This window comes from Marmota monax, unplaced genomic scaffold (assembly GCF_021218885.2).
Source record: "Marmota monax isolate L192 unplaced genomic scaffold, Marmota_monax_Labrador192_F-V1.1 WCK01_AAM20220418_F8-fsc00004, whole genome shotgun sequence".
In the NCBI taxonomy this organism is placed as follows: Eukaryota; Metazoa; Chordata; class Mammalia; order Rodentia; family Sciuridae; genus Marmota; species Marmota monax.
Window position 1 is genome coordinate 6,736,529 of NW_026692881.1, and position 19,978 is coordinate 6,756,506.

The 19,978-nt window shown below is 38.5% G+C and overlaps 1 protein-coding gene across 4 annotated transcripts in view; it reads right to left on the reverse strand.

The window, feature by feature from the left end:
- Positions 1 to 19,978, reverse strand: part of Slc16a12 (solute carrier family 16 member 12) — an 86,717-nt gene that overhangs the window by 3,671 nt on the left and 63,068 nt on the right. For 3 of the 4 annotated variants that reach the window (XM_046450274.2, XM_046450275.2, XM_046450276.2), the window contains exons 2-6: positions 14,829 to 15,076; positions 10,748 to 10,851; positions 7,278 to 7,421; positions 5,098 to 5,677; positions 2,789 to 3,048 (exon numbers count right to left, since the gene is read on the reverse strand). In XM_046450274.2, coding sequence (XP_046306230.1) covers positions 2,789 to 3,048; positions 5,098 to 5,677; positions 7,278 to 7,421; positions 10,748 to 10,851; positions 14,829 to 14,938 — 1,198 coding nt within the window. In that variant the 5' untranslated portion in view covers positions 14,939 to 15,076. Of the gene's footprint in view, positions 1 to 2,788; positions 3,049 to 5,097; positions 5,678 to 7,277; positions 7,422 to 10,747; positions 10,852 to 14,828; positions 15,077 to 15,794; positions 15,816 to 19,978 lie in introns of those variants that run through there. The other variant, XM_058581073.1, reaches the window with a different exon arrangement.

The window sequence follows — 19,978 nt, forward strand, 5'->3', positions numbered from 1 at the left end:
CATTTAAAGATAAATAAACAAGAAAATTATTATGACAGGACCTCACATCTTAATCCTTTAACTTCCATTAATGTGTATAATATCTGATTTGCCAGAATTTGGGAAAAAAGTTCCAGGAATCCCAATTTCATTTGGGTTTTGTGATATGTAGCAGAATTATACTGTTCCTAAAAGTTGGTAAGCCCTAAAATTAGCTTTGGAGAGAGGACCTGGGAATATGTGGAGGGCCGTTTCCAAAAATGAAGACTAAACTCAGAATCCCATATTGTGGAGTTTAGACTGATAAGGAACTTTCACCTGGGGTAGTGAAGCAGCTGCATTTCGTCCTAGCTCACTGCATTAGCACTTGCTGGAGTTTGGAAATAACCTTAAACTGTGCATTCATAATAGCAGCCAATAGCAGAAATCCTGCCTTCCTCAAGAAACTCCCTTCTTCCTAGGCAAGTATTTGGGTCCTTTTCCTCTTGCCTTTCTTGTTCACTCTTAGTTTTAATTTAGACAGATAATAATATGGACCATTTACTTTCAATCTTTAGTGTGCATGAATATCATAAGAAAGCTGGTTGGAAATGCAGATTCTTGGAATTTACCCCCAAAGATTCAGATCTTAGATGAAAAGTTCAAAGAATCTGCAACAAATTAATCTTCAACAAATTTTGACAAAGGTATTAGGAAATTTGGATGCAGGATTCCCAGAATCACTGGTCTACATACCATGTGCTCCAGGAAAGAAGAAATAGGTTCTGACCTGTTTGTTACTGAATCACCAGTGCCAAACACCATGCTGGTTATAAAAGCAATAAATATTTGTTGGATTACTTGTTTAATGCATGCAGTAAATGTTTGTGGAATTATTTGTTTGATCATGCTCCCAGTTTCTATAGCATTTCACAGATTTTTATTGTTGTTGTACCAGGGATTGAACCCAGAGGTGCTTAACCACTGAGCCACATCCCCAGCCCGTTTCAAAAAATTTTTATTTTGAGACAGGATGTTGCTTAGTGTCTCACTAAGTTGCTGAGGCTGGATTTGAATTTGCTATCTTCCTGCCTCAGTCTCCCGAACTGCTGGGATTACAGGCATGCACCACTATACCTTTCTAGCATTTTACAGCTAGATCCTTTACTTGATGACTCCCAAATCTGTATATACAAATCTCTTCGCTCCCTAAAGTACATATTTTATTTGAATAATTCCTGTGAGTATTTTCACCTGTTTATTTCAGATATCTCAATACATCTCAACTTTAAATTTGTTATTTTTCAGACAAAGCCACTGTCTCCAATTTCCCTATGACTTTCAATCATGACATTATTTTCTAAGTCATCTTTCACTTCCTTCTCTCCTTCACCCCCCCTATGCTGAATTCAGTTCATATTTTTTCAAATCTCCTCCTTGTACCTGGAGTTAATTTCCACTTCTCCTGCAGCAACCCCAGTTTAAGCCTTTATCAATTGATTCCTGAACTATTAAAATGGAATCTGAACTGCCTCTGTCCTAAATCACTGGATTAATTGCTAGATCGCATCTTTCTAAAATATCCTTTTAAAAATTTATTTCTTTATTCTGATTTGTTATATATGACAATGGAATGCATTACAATTCATATTACATATATAGAGCACAATTTTTCGTACCTCTGGTTGTATACAAAGTATATTCACACCATTCGTGTCTTCATACATGAACTCTGGATAAATGATGTCCATCACATTCCACCATCAATTCTAACCCCATGCCCCCTCCCTTCCCCTCCCACCCCTTTGCCCTATCTGGAATTCCTCTATTCCTCTCATGCTCCTCCTTCCTATCCCACTATGAAACAGCTTGATGCTGGTTGTTTTAATGAATCATAATAATAGCCATTATTTATCAGGTTATAAATATTTAGTATATAAGTATTTATAAAAACTTAGAATGTGCCCAATACTGTTAAAATACTTCATGAACTAGATTTCTTTTTTAAAGTCATGTTTGTTGAGATATAATTTATATATGGTACAATTTGCCCTATTTAGTTTAAAGTAATATGAATTTTGATACCATAAATATAAAAAATGACAACATATAAATATGGATATATAGTACTACTGTGAAGATACAGAATATGTTACCTTGGTACTCCTTTACTTCTTTCTCTCTTTTAAACAAATAGAGAAATTAATTTTAATATATTTTCATTTAACCCAGTGGATTACCAATATAATTCACAAAGAAAATAATTGTTAGTAAGATATTTCATGTTCATTTTCTTTATCCTAGTAATTCTTTGGAATCTAATGTCATATCCTTTTTACCATTAGTATTAATGTGCACAAAAACGTTAATACTGTCCACAGTCTCTGAAGGACATAGAGCCCAGCTTCTTTGCCTGTCACTCAAAACACCCACTATGCCACCAGCACTTTCTCATTTCATCCTCACTGCCCCCTGTTGGAATCCTATCCTCCCACCAGGTTTCCTTCTGAATGTGCCCTACTCACTTAGAAGTCTGAACAGCTGCTCCATTCCATTGCTCCCATGATTAGTGTGGAATGGAACAGAGATGCTAATTTGGGACTTTTTTCTTTCCAGGAAGGCTAAAGTTCCCATATGGTTGGAAAAAAGAGATAAAAATATAAAACAAGAATGTGGGTAAGATCATGATGTTCTGCGGTGGCTCTTGCATCCTGTTCTCTTTTACTCTTTCTCAGCTCCCTTAAAATCCTCATCATGTATGTCTGTGAAGAGGGATTCACTCTTTGCAATCAATAGGACAAAAGTGGTTGGGGGATCTCTGAACACTTACCTGCAATGGGTGGGCTCACCAAGTAGGGCACCGCATGAAGGAAGTACACCACACCCAGCGCTGATGACAAAGAGGTGGTCCCTACTATTTCAGCAGTCACTACTGGGATCAAGGTCACGTAGGCTCCATCAAAATAGCCAAAGGTACAAGAGAAAGGCACCAGGAGGGGGAGACTTCGAAGCATTGGAAGGCAGAGATAGCAGAGCCCATCTAGGCCCACAGCAAAGAGGTAGCAAACATACCGGTAATTCTTCAGACACCTGTGGATTTGAAAAACAAGAATGAGTGCAGGATGCACAGTTGCTATAAAGAAGCTTTAAAACCACGGCCATGCAGCAGTAAGCATTGCAATTATTTATAGGGATGGCTCCCCCATTACACATTCCTGTCCTTTTTTTGGCATATGCAAATACAGTACTCTATCTTCCCAGGAAGCACAGTATGGTAGAAAGAATATGTGCTATAAAATAAGGAAGGTGTAAAATGGAAACCAGTTCTATCATCTACTACCTGCCTACCTTGAACTTCAAATTCTTTCACTCTAAAATGAGAAGGCTACCAATTTCTTTTTTTTTTTTTTTAATTTTTTATTGTGGGTTGTTCAAGGCTACCAATTTCATAGTTACTCTAAAGGTAGCTGTGAAATATGCAGAGTGTCAGGAGATTAATATTTTTTAGCCATCTACCATATTAAATCCTTTAGATATGTTACCCATTGGTATCTGCATATAACTCAAGTGGCTATACAAAGGGGAAATTGAAATATGAAGACATTAAAATGAATTGCCAGAGATGAAGAAGGCCTTGTACTAAAACTAAGTCTTATTTTAAAATTTTCCCAGTGAGTGGAACTTCCATTTTACTTTCCCTCTGTAACTCCAAACCCATCCACAACACCAATTATTTCATAAACTCTTACAATGTCAACTCTTGCAGCTTGTTTTATAAACACTTTTCTCTTCACAGCCTTATTTGAGCCTCACAAAATGGTATCAGGTTGACCAGTAAACATTGCACTGATCTATTTGACATGTGAAGACCCTTGAGCATCTGAGGGTTAGGTGATTTTCCCTGGGTCACAGGACTAATCAAGGGCAGAGCAGGCACAAGAACTTATGTCTTACGAGTCTCAGACTAGAGATCCTCCTGCAAGACCTACAACAAGCTGCTTCTCACTGAATTGCTGACTATAGATTTCCCTTCCTCTACCCTTTCCTCCTTAGTTAAAAATGTGGAGAGGCTGGAGGTGCAGCTCAGTGACAGAGCACTTGCTTAGCATGTACAAGGTCTTGGTTCGATTTCCAGCACCACAAAAAAAAAAAACAAAAAACTGGAATTACTCCTAAATATTGTATTCATAACACTGGAGAATGGCAGTTGGAACCTGATTAATTACCAAAGACATAACTGTGAGAAGCTTCATGACGTAGCTCTCCCAAGTCGTAATTTAAGTATAAAGAGTCCTTCATTTAGGAGACATGAGTAACCTACACACTTCAATCCAAACAGATGAGCGTTTGCTAAAGACACTACTTGGTAGGTTCTTATCATTTTGGTTTCTAAGTCTACTTAGAACTACTTACTATTTTCTCTGTCAAACATAAATATGTGGCTACAAATAATGGATTATTATGGTAACTGGCCCTCCTGCCTGGATTCTGCTCTTCTTCCCATTGCAAGTCAATCTATGGGGTACTTAAAAAGAAATTAAACCAATAACACCAGCCAGAAGTTGTCTTGCTTGAGGAAAGCGTTTACTTGGGATGGAATTAAATATGTTGCAAGAACTTGTAGTTACCCTTGGCTTCTGCAACTTAGACTCAACATTGTAAACCATCTGGAACAAGGGTAGGCAAATTTTGGCTAGATCCAGCCTGCCACCTGTTTTTGGACTACCTGTGAACCAAGAATGACTTTTTTCCATTTAAAAATAATTGGAAAAAAATCAAAAGAATGATATTTGGTGACATGTAAAAATCATGAGAATTCTAAATTCAGTGTGCATAAATAAAGTCTCAACAGAACACAGCTACTCTTATTTGCTAACGTGTTGTCTGTGGCTGCTACAACACCATATTAGGTAGCTGTGCTAAAGACCACGTGGCCCACAAACCTAAAAGATGTTTAGTATCTGTCGCTTTACATAAAAACCTTGCTAACCCATGATCTAGGGAGTGGCCCTCAGAGACCAAAGGACCTGCTAAACTTCTTCAGATGTAGGTATTCTGTAGGGTCAGGGGGTGAGAGGAAGTTCAAGACTCAAGGTCCCCTAGTGGGGAACTGATTGATTGTGTTTTCATGGATTTTACCTTCTGTCGGTTAGCCATCCAAATGTGATATTGCCAATAATGTCAATCACCCCAAGTATGGACATAAGAAAAGCAGCTTGCTGGTGACTCACTCCGACACTCAAAGCATAAGGCACCAAGTACACAAAGAGAGGGCTGCAGCCGTAAGCCATAAACAGAACAGAGACGGCTAACACAACAAAGTCTGGCATCAGCAAAAAACTGTATTCCTGCTGCAAAGAGCAACACAGGCAGGTCTGCGCCCATTCTTTGGTCAAAGGTGAATAGGGAGATGCCCGCTTACAGTCTTCTTTCTGAGTTCGACAGTCACATTTCTGCTCTGAACTTGAACGGTCCTCTTTAAGAGTAATTGGCCGCATCAAGGCACCACAAACACAGAGATTCAAAACGAAGCCCCCGAGAATGAGTAGTGCTCCCCTCCACGAAAACTGTTCAATAAGGAGCTGAACCACAGGAGCCAGGACAAAGGTGCCAATGCCACTCCCTGACATGGCGATCCCATAAGCAAGGGCTTTCCGTCTGCTGAAATACTTGCCAACCATGGCAATCGCAGGAGAGTAACAAAGTGCAAATCCAAGACCTGGGAAAAAGAGAACTCTATGAGTGCTGGAACATCATGAGCAGCCAGTGGCAGAAGCCATCTCAGAAGATCTGGATTATAGAGAGCCGCACCTTTTGCAAAATCCTTTAAAAGCTGTTTTGTAAACCAAGCTGAAAATAAGTCTCCCCTCACCAGTCACCCATAATTTTCAAAATACAGAATATGTGTGACTTTCTTCTTAGAAAAATATAACTTTTTAAGCAACTTTAAATGAAGAAGTTAAAAATCATCATACATACTAAAAACTGGAATGTATTAGAAAATCTGGATGGTGCCATAAATAATCTGTAATCTTCACTGCCTATGAAGATGCACTGATAATATGGACCACTCTGGAGTTTGAATTGAAATAACATATATGACTCCATCATATATAGTCAGGAAACATCATGCCAACTTTATTTATGAACATAGCAATCTGCAAATATCCATTAAGGTCAGCAGAAAGATGTTGACAGTCCAGAGATTTCTAAAGGTTTTCAGTTTCTGTTACTTTTTAATTTAAGATACGGACTTGATTGGTCCTCTTTTAGAGTAATTGGCCACATCAAGGCATCACAAACAGAGTTTCAAAACAAAGCCCCTGAGAATGAGTAGTGCTTTAAGCCTAGATTTCATAGCATCTAGAATGTCAGAGAAGGGAAAGAAGAAACCCCCTAAGATCTATTTCCATCTACAGTGCAGGGTGGTCAGCAATCTAGAGTTGCCTGGACTTAGGGGTTTCTGGATATGGGACTTTCAGAGCTAAAACCAGGACAGTACCTGGTAAAAGATCTCTGATCACTTAGCCGTCAGGCCCTTTAGGTTACTAGGGGTGGATATATCTTCTTTAGCTTGATTTACAGCCTCCTGTGAAGGTTACATCCTTTATTGGCCTGATCTATGCACAGTACCCAGATAAGAGTGGGTGCTACTCTCCACACTCCTCTGAATGATGAGCAAACTGCTATTCCAATTCCACCAACCAACGCCATCTTGATCTGACACAGTCCCTTAAGTGTGATTTATGGAATGTATATATGATGCTTCTCTTTGCATGGAATTCATTATGATTCTCTGAAGCAATGCTTGTATAACATTGAGAATGGTGCCATAAATTATCTGTAATGTAAATTATGTGTAATATAGGAATGTTCACAAGGGCTATCCTTTTTAAATTGGTAATTCCTACTTACTGGATAATGATATTCATCATAAAACAAGGGAAACTCAGATTAAACACAGATAGTATTTTAATGTCTTGGCAAAGAAATTAGGAGAATGACCATTGCTGAAAACTTATATCGTGCTGAGTGAAATCTCGTTTCTTCTGTATACAGAACCTCAGCCATATATTAATGCCGAAGAGAAAAGTTATAGTTACTTTTATCCTATGGATGAATTAAGGTGGTGATACATTTTCATTAGGGTAGTGCAATAGCATTTGCAACTCTGTTTAACTGCTAGGTAGGCAGACATAACCTAGGTCAGCTAAACTGTGCATCTAACACAATGAATATATTAAAAATCACTGCTCTGTTGTATGCTTGGCAACACCTGAGTGGGAGAGGGTGAGATGAGTGGTACAAAGCGCCCTTACCTGTAAGAACTCCCAGAGTGAGGTAGAGATGCTTCAGGCTGGTGGCAAATGAGCCCAGGATGAAACCAGTAGATGCAAGCAAGCCACCCAGCATGATTCCCACTTGACAGGATAAGTGGTTACTGACAGCACTCCCAAGTGGAGCTTCAAAAATAATAACAAAAAAAGAGGTTCAACATTCTGAAAGGTCTTGTGGACCCTGTGAGAAGGCTGTGGTATTGTATTGGCAGGGCAGAGAACAATTAACCTTTGTTTGTTTACTTATTTTTAAGCAGATACAATATTTTTATGCCTTTATTTTATATACTTTTATGTGATACTGAGGATTGAACCTAGTACCTCACACATTCTAGGCAGGAACTCTACTACTGGGCTACAACCACAACCCCAACAATCAACCATTAAAGCACCAAGCCCATCTCACTGATTTTACAGCTTTGGAAACTGAGGCCCAGAGAGAAGTGACCTGTCCATGACCAGACAAAGAATAAGCAGCAGGGCCAGGATAAAACTCAAGCGGCCCGCCTTGCATTTCAGCACCTCTTCCTTATCTTCATTCCATTACAGCCACAATCCCAGGACCATAGGGATTTTAAACAGTGGACTAACAGTGGATCTTTACTTAAATTACATGTCACTTGAACAAGGATCTTTGATGTACTGTTGGAATACACCATCAGCAATGATGATGACAGTTAATTGGTGGAGAAAGAAAGTGGGCAGCCCTGTGCCACCAGCAATGTCATGCAGCAGAAGACCAGGGTGAAAATGCAAGATAAATCCCACCATCGAGCACTGCATGCAGGCTTGCCATCATGTGGATGAGAGATCAAAGCCTAGAAAATTCTAAGGAAATTGTTTTACATGCATAGCGACATTCTGGTTGGCTTCACTTCATCTGCTATTTGCCAGTGTATCTGAATTGTGTTGGCCTCAAGGCTTATAGAATATTAGTTAAAGCTGCATGTGGCCAGAAAAGAGGTATATAGCTGCCTGTGGTCACCAAGAAGTACAGCTTAGGGCAACTGACGCTAAGTATGGGGTTATTTCATCTTATAACTCCTTGGTCTCCCAGACAATGGCAAAAGTGATGGGTAGAAAAGCTGGGTGGTTTGTTTCCTGAAGAAAAATTCATGCAGACACCAGTACTCTTAAGAATAAAATCAGAAAAGCTGATGCTTTGGGCAGCCGTATAATATGATCATTTCTGTATCGAGCAGGTTTAAAATGGAGGTGGACTGCAATGTCCATGTAGACTCAGACATCAGCTATATATATAACCCTTGGAGAAGAGGAATGAGTGAATCTCTGAAGAACATACAGAATTCTCAAGGTTGCCCTACTATGTTTGCTGGAAAGTGACAAAATTTATACCATAATTTACACACACACACACACACACACACACACACCCTCAATGAATAAGGTTCACTTCTCTGTTCATCATATGGCAAATTTTGCCCAGCGGGTGTCCCAGATGTGATTCAGCACTCTCTTGTCCATACTCTAAACTCTGATGTTCTAGTATTATCTGACCTGGTGAGTAGGTAAGAATATATAATTGGGTATAACAACAGCTCTGACGTTCTGGTTTTTTTTTTATATATATATTTATTTATTTATTTATTTATTTATTTATTTTTAGTTATTGGCAGACACAACATCTTTGTTTGTATGTGGTGCTGAGGATCGAACCCGGGCTGCACGCATGCCAGGCGAGCGCGCTACCGCTTGAGCCACATCCCCAGCCCTGACATTCTGTTTTTAAAAAAAAATTTTCTTTGTTCTTTTTAGTTATATATGGCAGTAGAATGTATTTGGACATATCATATATACATGGAGTATAACTTCCCACTTTTGTGGTCATACATGATGTGGAGTTACTTAGTTTGTATTCATATATGGGCTCTCACATTCCTGCACAGAGCTTAAATACACTGCTTCTGACATGACCCTCAAAGTCTCACATAGTCATTGGTCACTTGAAGCCATTTACCCCTCTTTGGGGGATTACAAATATTCTCCAAAAGATAACAGTAGGGGAAATGAGTCACCCATATCCTCTGAGAAAGACAGACAGCCTCTTGGTGAGCTGATACAAATGCTGTGACTAACAACATGACCCTCAAATCAAGTGATAGCTGAAGAGGGGAAAAAAATTGTCAGGCTCCAAAGCCAAAATATATTATTTTTTGGTCTTCTAAGACCTTTTATTAGTTGAAAAAGTCAACTTGGTCTTCTCATGAAATCTGTTTTTAGTTCTATAATTGCTCTCAACTTCTTCCCAAGAAATACATTTCAGCACAATTCAACTGACTCCTGAGAATGTACATTTTTTCCTAAAAATAAATATGAGTCAGAAACTAGAATGGAATTAGATGAAGATATGAGTTTTTGAATATTACAATATTTCTCTTTTGCCACTGAGACATGGCTTGAAGAAGTAAGTTTTCTAGAGTATTAGAAACTCTTCTAAGTGAAAGGATTAAGTGGGTCTAGGCCGTACACAGATTGTTCCAATTTAATCCGATCTTAGAAACTTTAACAATTGCTAACTGTGATTGAAATTTATAAAAAGAAAAACATCAAAGTTTGTTTTCTCCTTCTATACCAATGCAATGTTGGTTTCCATTAATTTTTAGAACACTCTACATCCTTTAAAAAGAACCTCTGAGGTTTCTTGAATGAAATTATAGCCACAGTGAATGAATATTTTTAGCTCCTGATTATACAATCCTATCCTTCCCCAACACTTTACTAAGCATGAAGATTTATGCATGAAAAGATAAAATCTGAGAGACAAATTCTGAATGCTCTGGGAAGGGAATGGGATGCAAACCAAGACTTTTGAGATGTAATGCAACACTCTTGCCTCTCACTTAGGAGAGCATATAGAAATAACTTGTGGTGCTATTCAGTGACTGTTTACTAGACTGGAGAAAAAGGATGCTATAGCATTTGCAAAACAAAAGTCAAGCATGTACAATGTGGTAAATTGCTCCCCAAATCAGGACAAGTTCTATGATGATCAGTATCCTACCTCTTTATATGGAAGAAGGAGGTGATATGTGCCCTTTTCTGTGTATTAATGATTTCTCCCATCCAGCATCAGCCAAAACCATTAATTCCAAAAGCAAGTCTGGTTAGGTTGGCTACAGGTAGGATTGATCTTTTCTTTTAATATAGTCTTAGCTAACTTTTTTTTTTTTTTTTTTTGTGGGGTCGGTGGGGAGCTGCTGGCACACACCTGTAATTCCAGATACTCCAGAGGCTGGGGCAAGAGCATCACAAGTTCAAGGCCAACCTGGGAAACGTTAATGAGACTCTATCTCAAGGTACAATTTTTAACATAATCCTTACACTTAAAAAAAACTGGTAATCAAAGTCATTTTCTCTAATCTGGTCAGAGGTCATGGGCATGACAGTTCAAGGGTATCTGGGAATTGTCTATCCCAATATGTGATACTCACCACAAAGCATAGTCACACAGTCTACAATGGAATGGATCCATGCTGTTTGTGCATAATCCTGAGCAAAATATGTCTGGAACTCCACAAAAAAAATTGAGATACATCTGAAAAATACAAGGCAGGCATTTTATATGAAAAGCAAATAAACATGGAATTGACCCAGAACTTTAAAGTTTTGATTCAATCAGTTTTTTCAATTTCCAAGAGTTTTAATGACTGAGGCATAGCAAGTAGGAATTCAGACGTGAACCATTTGGGTCATTCTGGGGAACTAGAACAACAAGCATTCAACCCACAGAGGGACTCCTGAAGACAAGTAGATGTGAAGACCCTTGCTGTAGAGAAGGATTTATAGAAAAGACAGCAGGCCAAGAATAACACTCATTATTCATCTTAATACTGTGTTAACATCTACTGCTGCTGCTGCTGCTGCTTCTCTGTTTGTTTGTTTGTTTCCTGTTTTGGTACAGGGGACCAGACCCAAGGGTGCTTAATTACTGAGCTATATCCCCAGCCCTACCCCTTCTTAAAATTTTGAGATAAGGTCTCACTAAGTTGCCCAGGCTGGCCTCAAACTTGTGATGCTCTTGCCCCAGCCTCTGGAGTATCCAGAATTACAAGTGTGTGCCAGCAGGCCCAACTATCCGTAACTCTAAAAGGTGGTTATACAACTTAAAATTTTAAAAATAAAAAGCAATTTATAAAAACAAAACCCAGGGGGCTGGGTTGTGGCTCAGCGGTAGAGCACTTGCCTAGCACATGCGAGGCCCTGAGTTCGATCCTCAGCACCACATACATAAATAAGTAAATTAAATAAAGATATTGTAAAACAAAAAAACAAAAAAAAAACCCCAGCAGTTTCACTTCTAGGATTCATACAAAGGTAATAATCAGATCATCATGATGATAATAGTAATAGACATACATAAAAGGATATATTTTGGAGAACTATTTATTGTAGCCAAATATTGTAACAAACTAACTGTTCATCAATGAAGAACTGGTTAAATAAATTATGGCATATAAATTAAATACTGTATTATTAAGTATTAAAATGATGGTTCTGATCTGTATGTACTGATTGCCATTCTAACTGGAGTGAGATAGAATCTCAGTGTAGTTTTGATTTGCATTTCTCTAATTGCCAGAGAGGTTGGACATTTTTTCCTATATTTGTTGATCATTTGTGTTTCTTCTTCTGTTAAGTGTCTGTTCAGTTTGGCTTAGGTCATATATTGCGACACTTTTTGTAACAGCAAAACCAGAAAATAATATAAATGCTCAATCAATAAAAATGTGTTAAATAATTATGGATACATTCATATGGTGGAATTGTAAGCAGCTATTTTTCAGTGAGGTACAGCCATGTGTGCTAATACAAAAAGATTTCTAAGAGATATTACTAAGTGAGGGGGGAAAAGCACAAAACAGTATATATAATATGATCCCATTTGATATAAATGAAAAGGACATGCATTCCATGTTCATATAAGGTTGGGAGATTTTGTTTGTTTTGTCTTATTTTTGGGCTAACCTTAAGAAACTATTGATGAGGTTAACTTTAGGCAATGAAACTGGGATTTCGAAAGTGAGGAGAAAAAGACATTTTATTTTATATATTTCCAAATTTTAAAAATTTGGATTGCATGATATTTAGGTTTTTAGTAAATTTTTAATTTTTTTTTTAAAAAGTTGTTTTCCCAATAGGCACTGATTATCTGACTGAATGAATCACACTTGGATTACCTACTTGTTTCCCTTGCCAGTTCTCATGGCTGCTTCCTGGTTCAGGACATTTAGAGTCCAATGCTGGCCACACTGTCACACTTTTGTCATTTAGCCTCATTCAGCTCAGGCATCCTCCTCTCTATATATCCTGATAACCTCTCTTTTTTTACCAAATGCAAACTTCTTTTCTGATTTCTGGCTCAGTCTTTGGTAGTTCAGGAAGGGAATCTGTTCGCCATGGCCACCAAATGAGTGACAGGTGAAGTGCATGGCACCGATGTGGCTTGAAACATCTTTGTCTGCCATTTCTGCTGGGCCAAATACTTCTCATTCTTTGAGACCAAACTCCAAGGCCAACTTCTCTAGAAAGCCTGCTCTGAACTTACAGCTCAGAACTTATCTTTCAGTATTATTTTACATTTCATTTTTACTTAAGCACATTTTTATTTTTATTTTATTTATGTCTGAGTTTACCATATGGTGTCCAACATCTCTGGGATTTTGGAAGCACCTAGCACAGAGCCTTATCCTCAATGAATGCATGGTGCATATTGGTGGGATTGGTACCAACTGAAGTTGAAACAAAATTATAATCTAAAAATCTCTTAATGTGTAGTTGTTTCTACATGGATTGGGGATAATATTACCTATGGCCAATTACCAATAGGACACAGGGTAGAAGGTCTCTGTAAGAGGAATTTGAAGAAAACTGTCCCCTTGGCACTATGACAGGACACTTTTGGGGGGGTAGGGTTTAATGCCTTTATTGTTGATGCCTTCAAATAAAGTTATTAATGCAAATGACTTTCTTCTACTGTCAAAAATGTGTTGCCAGAGAAGAAGCAGAGTACTATTGGGGAGGAAAAAGCACCTGATAGGAAAGAGTTAACATATGCAGATCTCAAGTATTTATTCCAAACAAAAATGAAATGAGTTGCAATGTATACCCATCTAACTTAAGCAAAGCAAACACCATACTTTTAGAGAGAGAGAAAGAAATGAGCAAATGAGAATGAGAGAATTCCTGTATTTATGGTTGTTCCCCTTCTTCAATCTCAAACTCAGCCTCCATCACCGTAACCAAAATGTAAAATGAAATTTAAAAAATCTTAATTCCAGGTTGTGAGTTTCAAAGGACTCAGTACCTGTATGAACCAAAGGGTTCCCAAGTTATGTGCTTTTTCTTTCAAGGGTGATTATAGTTTCTAACCCTGCATAAGGGTAACTCCATATGATATGCTCACAAATTTACTGTAAGCATTCTAATCACACTTTTTGTCACTTGGCATTCTTTTTCCTCATCCCTAGATTGAAAGACACATGTTATACCATTATGATCTCTTGTCATAGTGCTTTGTTGATTTATGAATTAGGAACCACACACCCAATTAGCTTTCCACTTCCACTATTAAATCTTAATGATTAAGATTTATCTTAATTAACATTTATCATGAATATGACAAATAAGAAAATTCTGGAAAAATGAACTTGCAGAAATCATCTTGCACATTTCTGAAACCATGTCAGCTTATATATTCTAACACATATCAGATATTATCTTAGCTTCTTGGTGTGAATTTATCAATTCTTTAAAATCTCTAGAACAGTAATTTCATTTTGAAAATACCATGGAACAAATTCCTCCTCTAATGTGCAAATATAGACATGTCCCATGTTATCTCATGTTTAAATATTTCATATTAATGATAAAGGAAGATAGAGGGCAAAAAGAAATATGTCATATTCTTTCACATCTTCTAGAGCTGCTGATGAAAATGAATGCTGGTGTGCCATTACTTTTGGTCTAAAAATATCCTAACACTCCTAAATATTCTAACACATATCAGATATTATAGAAGATACCACTCTCCCAAACTCTTGAATATCAGAACTTGCAAAGAAAAAAAAAATCTGTGCAAAGGAAATACACATACACACACACACACACACACACACACTTTCACAATGATAGTTTCAGAAATAGAATGAAGCATATTTAGAAGAAAAGACAAACCAGGTCTTCTTAACAAACTAAGAATAAAATCCCAGGCAGAGATGATAGCTGTTGTCCCAGTATTTGAGAGGGTGAGGTAGGAGAATCCCTTGAGTCCAGGAGTTCAAGAGCAGCCTGGGCAGGGAAGGAAGGAAGGAAGGAAGGAAGGAAGGAAGGAAGGAAGGGAGGAAGGGAGGGAGGGAGGGAAAGAGAAAGAAAGAAAGAAAGAAAGGAGGGAGGGAGGGAGGGAGGAAGGAAGGAAGGAAGGAAGGAAGGAAGGAAGGAAGGAAGGAAGGAAGGAAGGAAGGAAGGAAGGAAGGAAGGAAGGAAATGAAAGAAAAGAAGAAAATCTCCACTTACCTGGTGACCGCCCGGGTGCAGATGGTAACAAGGAAACAGCCAGCCACGATCATCCAGCCCCATCCTCCATCTGGAGGGGAGGTAGACCCAGGTCTATTTACTTTTGCCATGGTTCCAATTCCTTTTTCTTCTTTTCTAAGTTATTCCAACAGCAAGTTATGATCTCAGAAGAGTTTGCTGCTCAGCGGCTTCCTGTTGTTATTCAAGGTCGGCATAGAATGCTACCTGGCACATGGGTTACTGGCCATCTACAAACAAAAATGGGGACATATTTGTATTTTATTGCCCTGTCCAAAGGTGGGTTTTTTCATTTGGTAAGAAGTGATTGTTACTTTCCTGTTTGTACCCTGGCCTTCCCACTGGCCTGGTAGAAACCTGCTACCATGTTGCCTACTGCCCATGGACAGCCACTTGGCAGGAACTGTCATCTAACAGAAGGGGGGAAAAAAAAACCTGACGGATCTTAGAGGTTTTTTTTTTTTTTTTTTTTTTGCTGTTGTTGTTGTTGTTGTTTTTATTTTTGCTAACATCCCAAGTGAACCTGGAAGCTGATTTTTCCCTAGTTAAGAACATAGTCTAGCTGACACCTTGGCTGAAGCTTTGTGAGGCCCTTGGGGAAAGACCCCACTAAGCTGTGCCTGGATTCTGGCCCCATAGAAAATGCAAGGAAATAAGTTCCTTAAGGTACTCTTCAGCCTCCTTAACTATAGTTAAGGACAAATTTTTTAAGAGGTAAAATACGAGTTTGACAGGTACATTTTTTAGTGGATGGAGCAAATAACTCAGTTGTTGATACAATTTCATTATGATTGCAAGTAGAAGTATTAACATTAATTAAATGAAAGATTGTTTCAAGCATGACAAAGAGTGCATTATCAGGTGAACATAGACTATGTACCACCTGGTAAATTATAGGCAAACCAAACTGCATAATAAGCTATGTGTTAATATAAGAAAATGGCTCACAACAGAATTTTGCATGAGTACATCTTTGAAGCCACTGGAACAAACTGTTTGCCGGTGAATTCTGTGAGCAAATACAGAGCACAGGTAGTGAAGCAGAGGCAGCAACTGTAATTCCACATACACCACTCAAGATGGCTCACTCTGAAGCCAGGTGCCTCCTCTTTATCTTATTAGCATCCTGTGAATGGAGGGAGGCTGTCAGAGGAGAGCAAGTAGATAGCTGAAAAGTATTAGAGATTCATCAAAAATATTGGAAGACCAATATTGATACTAAACCTACTGATTAAAGAAAATAAAATCATTATTGGAAATAATAATATTAATAACTGGCCTAGGGATGAATAGTCAAAATACCGGTGTCGGGGCTTGTGAAAACAATGATATAGAACTACCATTTATAGAATACTTTCCATAGGCCAAAATGCTATTCCATAGCCTCAGAGACAGAATAACCAAAAGTTAATGCTTATAACAACCCAAAGAAAGTAGGTAAGAAACTAGGCTAGAGAGCTTAATTTTCCCAATTACTATTATCACTATTAAGCAACAGAAGTGGGACATGAACTAGTCTGATTATAAGGCCACTATTCCTAACCCATGCCCAGCACAGCTTCCATCACATGTCCTTATTCTGTGGTAGAAATTCATAAACATTTTTGCCTAATCCTACACATACAACTCTTGCTGATGACACACTCAAAGGATGATGTAAAATGCAGGCTGATGCAGCTATAAATGCATTTTTAAAAAATGGTACCATTGCTATTTCCCTGAAAGGTGTCTGTAGATCACTGGCTTCATCAGCCATGGAATTATCTCCAAATTCAAAGCAAAACCAGTCCTCTAAAGGAATTTCTAACACTCTGGAGCTTCAGGATCCATCCCTCCAAAATATAAATCTGTGCTGTAGATAACTAGCTTTAATAGTCTATTACTTTTTTCCCTCAAATTAAACACTCAGAGAAAGACTAACTTAAAAGAGCTACTATTATTCATAGTTTTCACAAACACTGACTACTATGGCAGGCAGTTGGCTGCCCACTCAAAATCCATAGTTTACCCATTCTCCATTCTATCCTATCCCTGGTTTTGCTCAGGTAGGTATTTACTAGCTCTTTCCAGTGGCCACATGCTTCAAGGAATGGTGATCCAATTCACTGTTTCTGGGAATGGGTTGTGGCTGATCTACCTCCCTCTGTCAGTGAGTGACAAGGGATGAAATGTACAGCAATTCTAGCCAATGGGCTGTGGGGGAAATCCTCCAGGAAGTGTTTCCTTGTTCTTAAGATACAGGAAAGAAACAAGCCTTCTTCATCCTGTAAGCATTCTGAATCTGGACCTGATACCTGGGACTACAACAGCCACCCCTTAACCATGAAGGAAGCTAGCCCAAGGACAGAGTCAATGAGCCAAGGCAGCAGGGCAGAACAATGAAAAGAACCTGGGACCTCAGTGATGTCACTGAGCTACTGAGTTAACTACTTCTGGAGCCACTCTCTCTAGCTTATTAAGTAACAGTACATTTTACTTATTGTTATAACTAGTTGGAATTTTTGTTACTTCTTCCAGAAGAATCCAAACTGGTCTAGTCCCTCAGCCACTAAGGTTCTAGAGCCAGCCCCAACTGCATGTCCTCTCCATGCTATGTTCAGTCATCTTGATGAGTTGAAATTGGCCATAACAATAATATTTATACCACAGAAATCATAAATTGGCAAACTACTCATCAAAGCCTTTATATCCTACCAGAGAACTAGCTGTTATGCATTTACCAGCACACCACTGCAACCTCAGAGTAACATAAGGTGCAACAGCAGTAAACATTTCTAAGAATCATTAAGTAAAGATAAATAATTAAGACAGAATTTAAACATCTATTATAATCTATGAACTTACCCAGTTGAGTGGGTAATTTCCGTGTCTTCTAGGGCAGAAACTGAAAAACTATAGCCCTCAAGAAAAATGTGGCTCCTGGAACCCAGCCATACACATTTATGTACATTTGTCTTTCAATGGAGAATGTGTGACTCACAAAATCTAAAATATTTAATATCTGGCCTTTCACAGAGAAAGTGTGTAGGCCGTTGTTCTAGGGTGTTATGTTGCTTTGAAATGATTCCAAATACATAGTTTATTATATAAAGTTTTTCTTTTGTAGTTTGCATTTTTTTGTTTTGATGTTTTGTTTAAGAATACAACATCTTATCAGACCTTCGTATGTGGGAGCAAATTCCCTCTTCCTTCAGAAATGTTACATTAAACCTCATCAGACCCCCATGTGTGAGTTATTAACCTCAATTACTATGTTTGTCAGCTTTCCATCACTATAACAAATTCCTGACATAATCAATTTATAATGAGAAAAGGTTTATTTTGGCTCACAGTTTTAGAGTTTCCAATTCATGATTGGACAAATACATTGTATTAGGCCTGGGGGGCCTAAAACAATGTAGCACATCATGGCAGGAGTGTGTAGCAGAGCAAAACCCCTTGCTTCATGGCCATGAAGCAAAACAGACAAAGAGACCAGAGTCCCACGATCCCCTTCCAGTGTATGTTCCCAATAATCTGAAGACTTTCCACTAGGACCTACTTCTTAAAGGACTCTCCCAGTAACACCACAATCTGGGAACCAAGCCTTTAACATGTGGACCTTTGCACAACACTCAAGACCCAAACCATAGCAACTACAGAACTTCAAGATATATATAATTTCAAGGGTTTGACTGACACTTTAAGAATTTAGGCCACAGCAGAACTACACTCCGCTGGCTGCTTCTCCAAAGACTTGAGAACTCAGGCTGTAACAGGGTGACACTATGTTGGCTTCCAAGCTTTGAACACACACTTTCCCACCAACACCGGCACCACCCTCAAGCACCAGGGCACCTCATGTGACATTGCAGATCTCTGCTGCAATGGTAGAGCCAGTTCCTCCAAAGAACTGCTTGTATAAATATACACCTCAAACTTTAGTTACATTTTCCTTTCTACAGAGGTCTGCCCCTGAGTAACTTGACTTCAATAAATTTGGAACCCACTCACTATGTGTTTAATGTACATCTAAGTTTACTCCCCGTGAGACTGTTCTCATTATTCCCCTCCTCCTTAAGCATTATGAACCTAAGCAAAAATTTTCTTTGTATGTCAATAAACCAGGTAATTCATAGAATAATACTTTGATCACCTCCGTATTTCCCCCACATGCAGCATAGGAAGAGGCGATGCAAGATAAGATGTCCGGGTTTGGGAGGATAGGGTGGACAATATCAATATTACAACTATGTGGCAGAGTAGCAGAGTAGGATAGTGAAAGGAATCAGCAATCCAAGGAGGATCTGGGTTCTGGCCTGAAGTCTCTACTTCTAAAATGCATGAACTCAGGGCAACTTACTGAGTGTCAGCTTGCTCTACTACAAAATAATATTATTAACTCTCACAAAATGTTGTCAAATTAAAATGAGATAAAGAATGAGGAATATTTGGCACAGAAATGTAGACATTGTTTGACATGTGACTTAACTTCATTTCATTTGTTCATCATTCATTCATTCAACCTATATTTCTCCAAGTGTCCACCTGCTCCAGAAACGATTCCAGGAGCTGGGTTGTGAGCAGTGAAGGAAATGGCTTCATGAAGCTTACGTTACCAGGGGACAGGCAGTGCACAAACGGTGGGACAATCAGTTCTGGGCCTCAGCTTCCTTGTTTGTAACAAAAAATACCCTCTTCTGCCTGCTTCACTGGATTGTAGTTAGAGTCAAATGAAAGCAATCTCAAACTGGCAGCAGTGACCAAATTGAACGTTAGGGCATTTTTGTTGCATCCGGAATGACATTTACTAATTAGTAAAAATGTCCATGACTATATTAACTACGACACGTACATATCAGAAGATTTATCTAAAACCTAAAGATTCAAACATCCAAATACTTCTAAAAAAAATAGAAGCACGAAAGTTTCTACGTTGCAAGGAGTGAAGGGAAAGGGGAAGCCCTGAGGACTGAAATGGAGCAAACTCTATTACATGCATTTGTGGACATGCCGAAATGAACCCCACCCCGCTTTCATGTATAACTATAGTGCACTAATTAAACACTTTTTATAAAATTCATCAGCTGGGACCAAGTGGTAGTGTCCAAATTTAGATAAGATCTGTACTCCCACTTCACCTGTCCCTGATG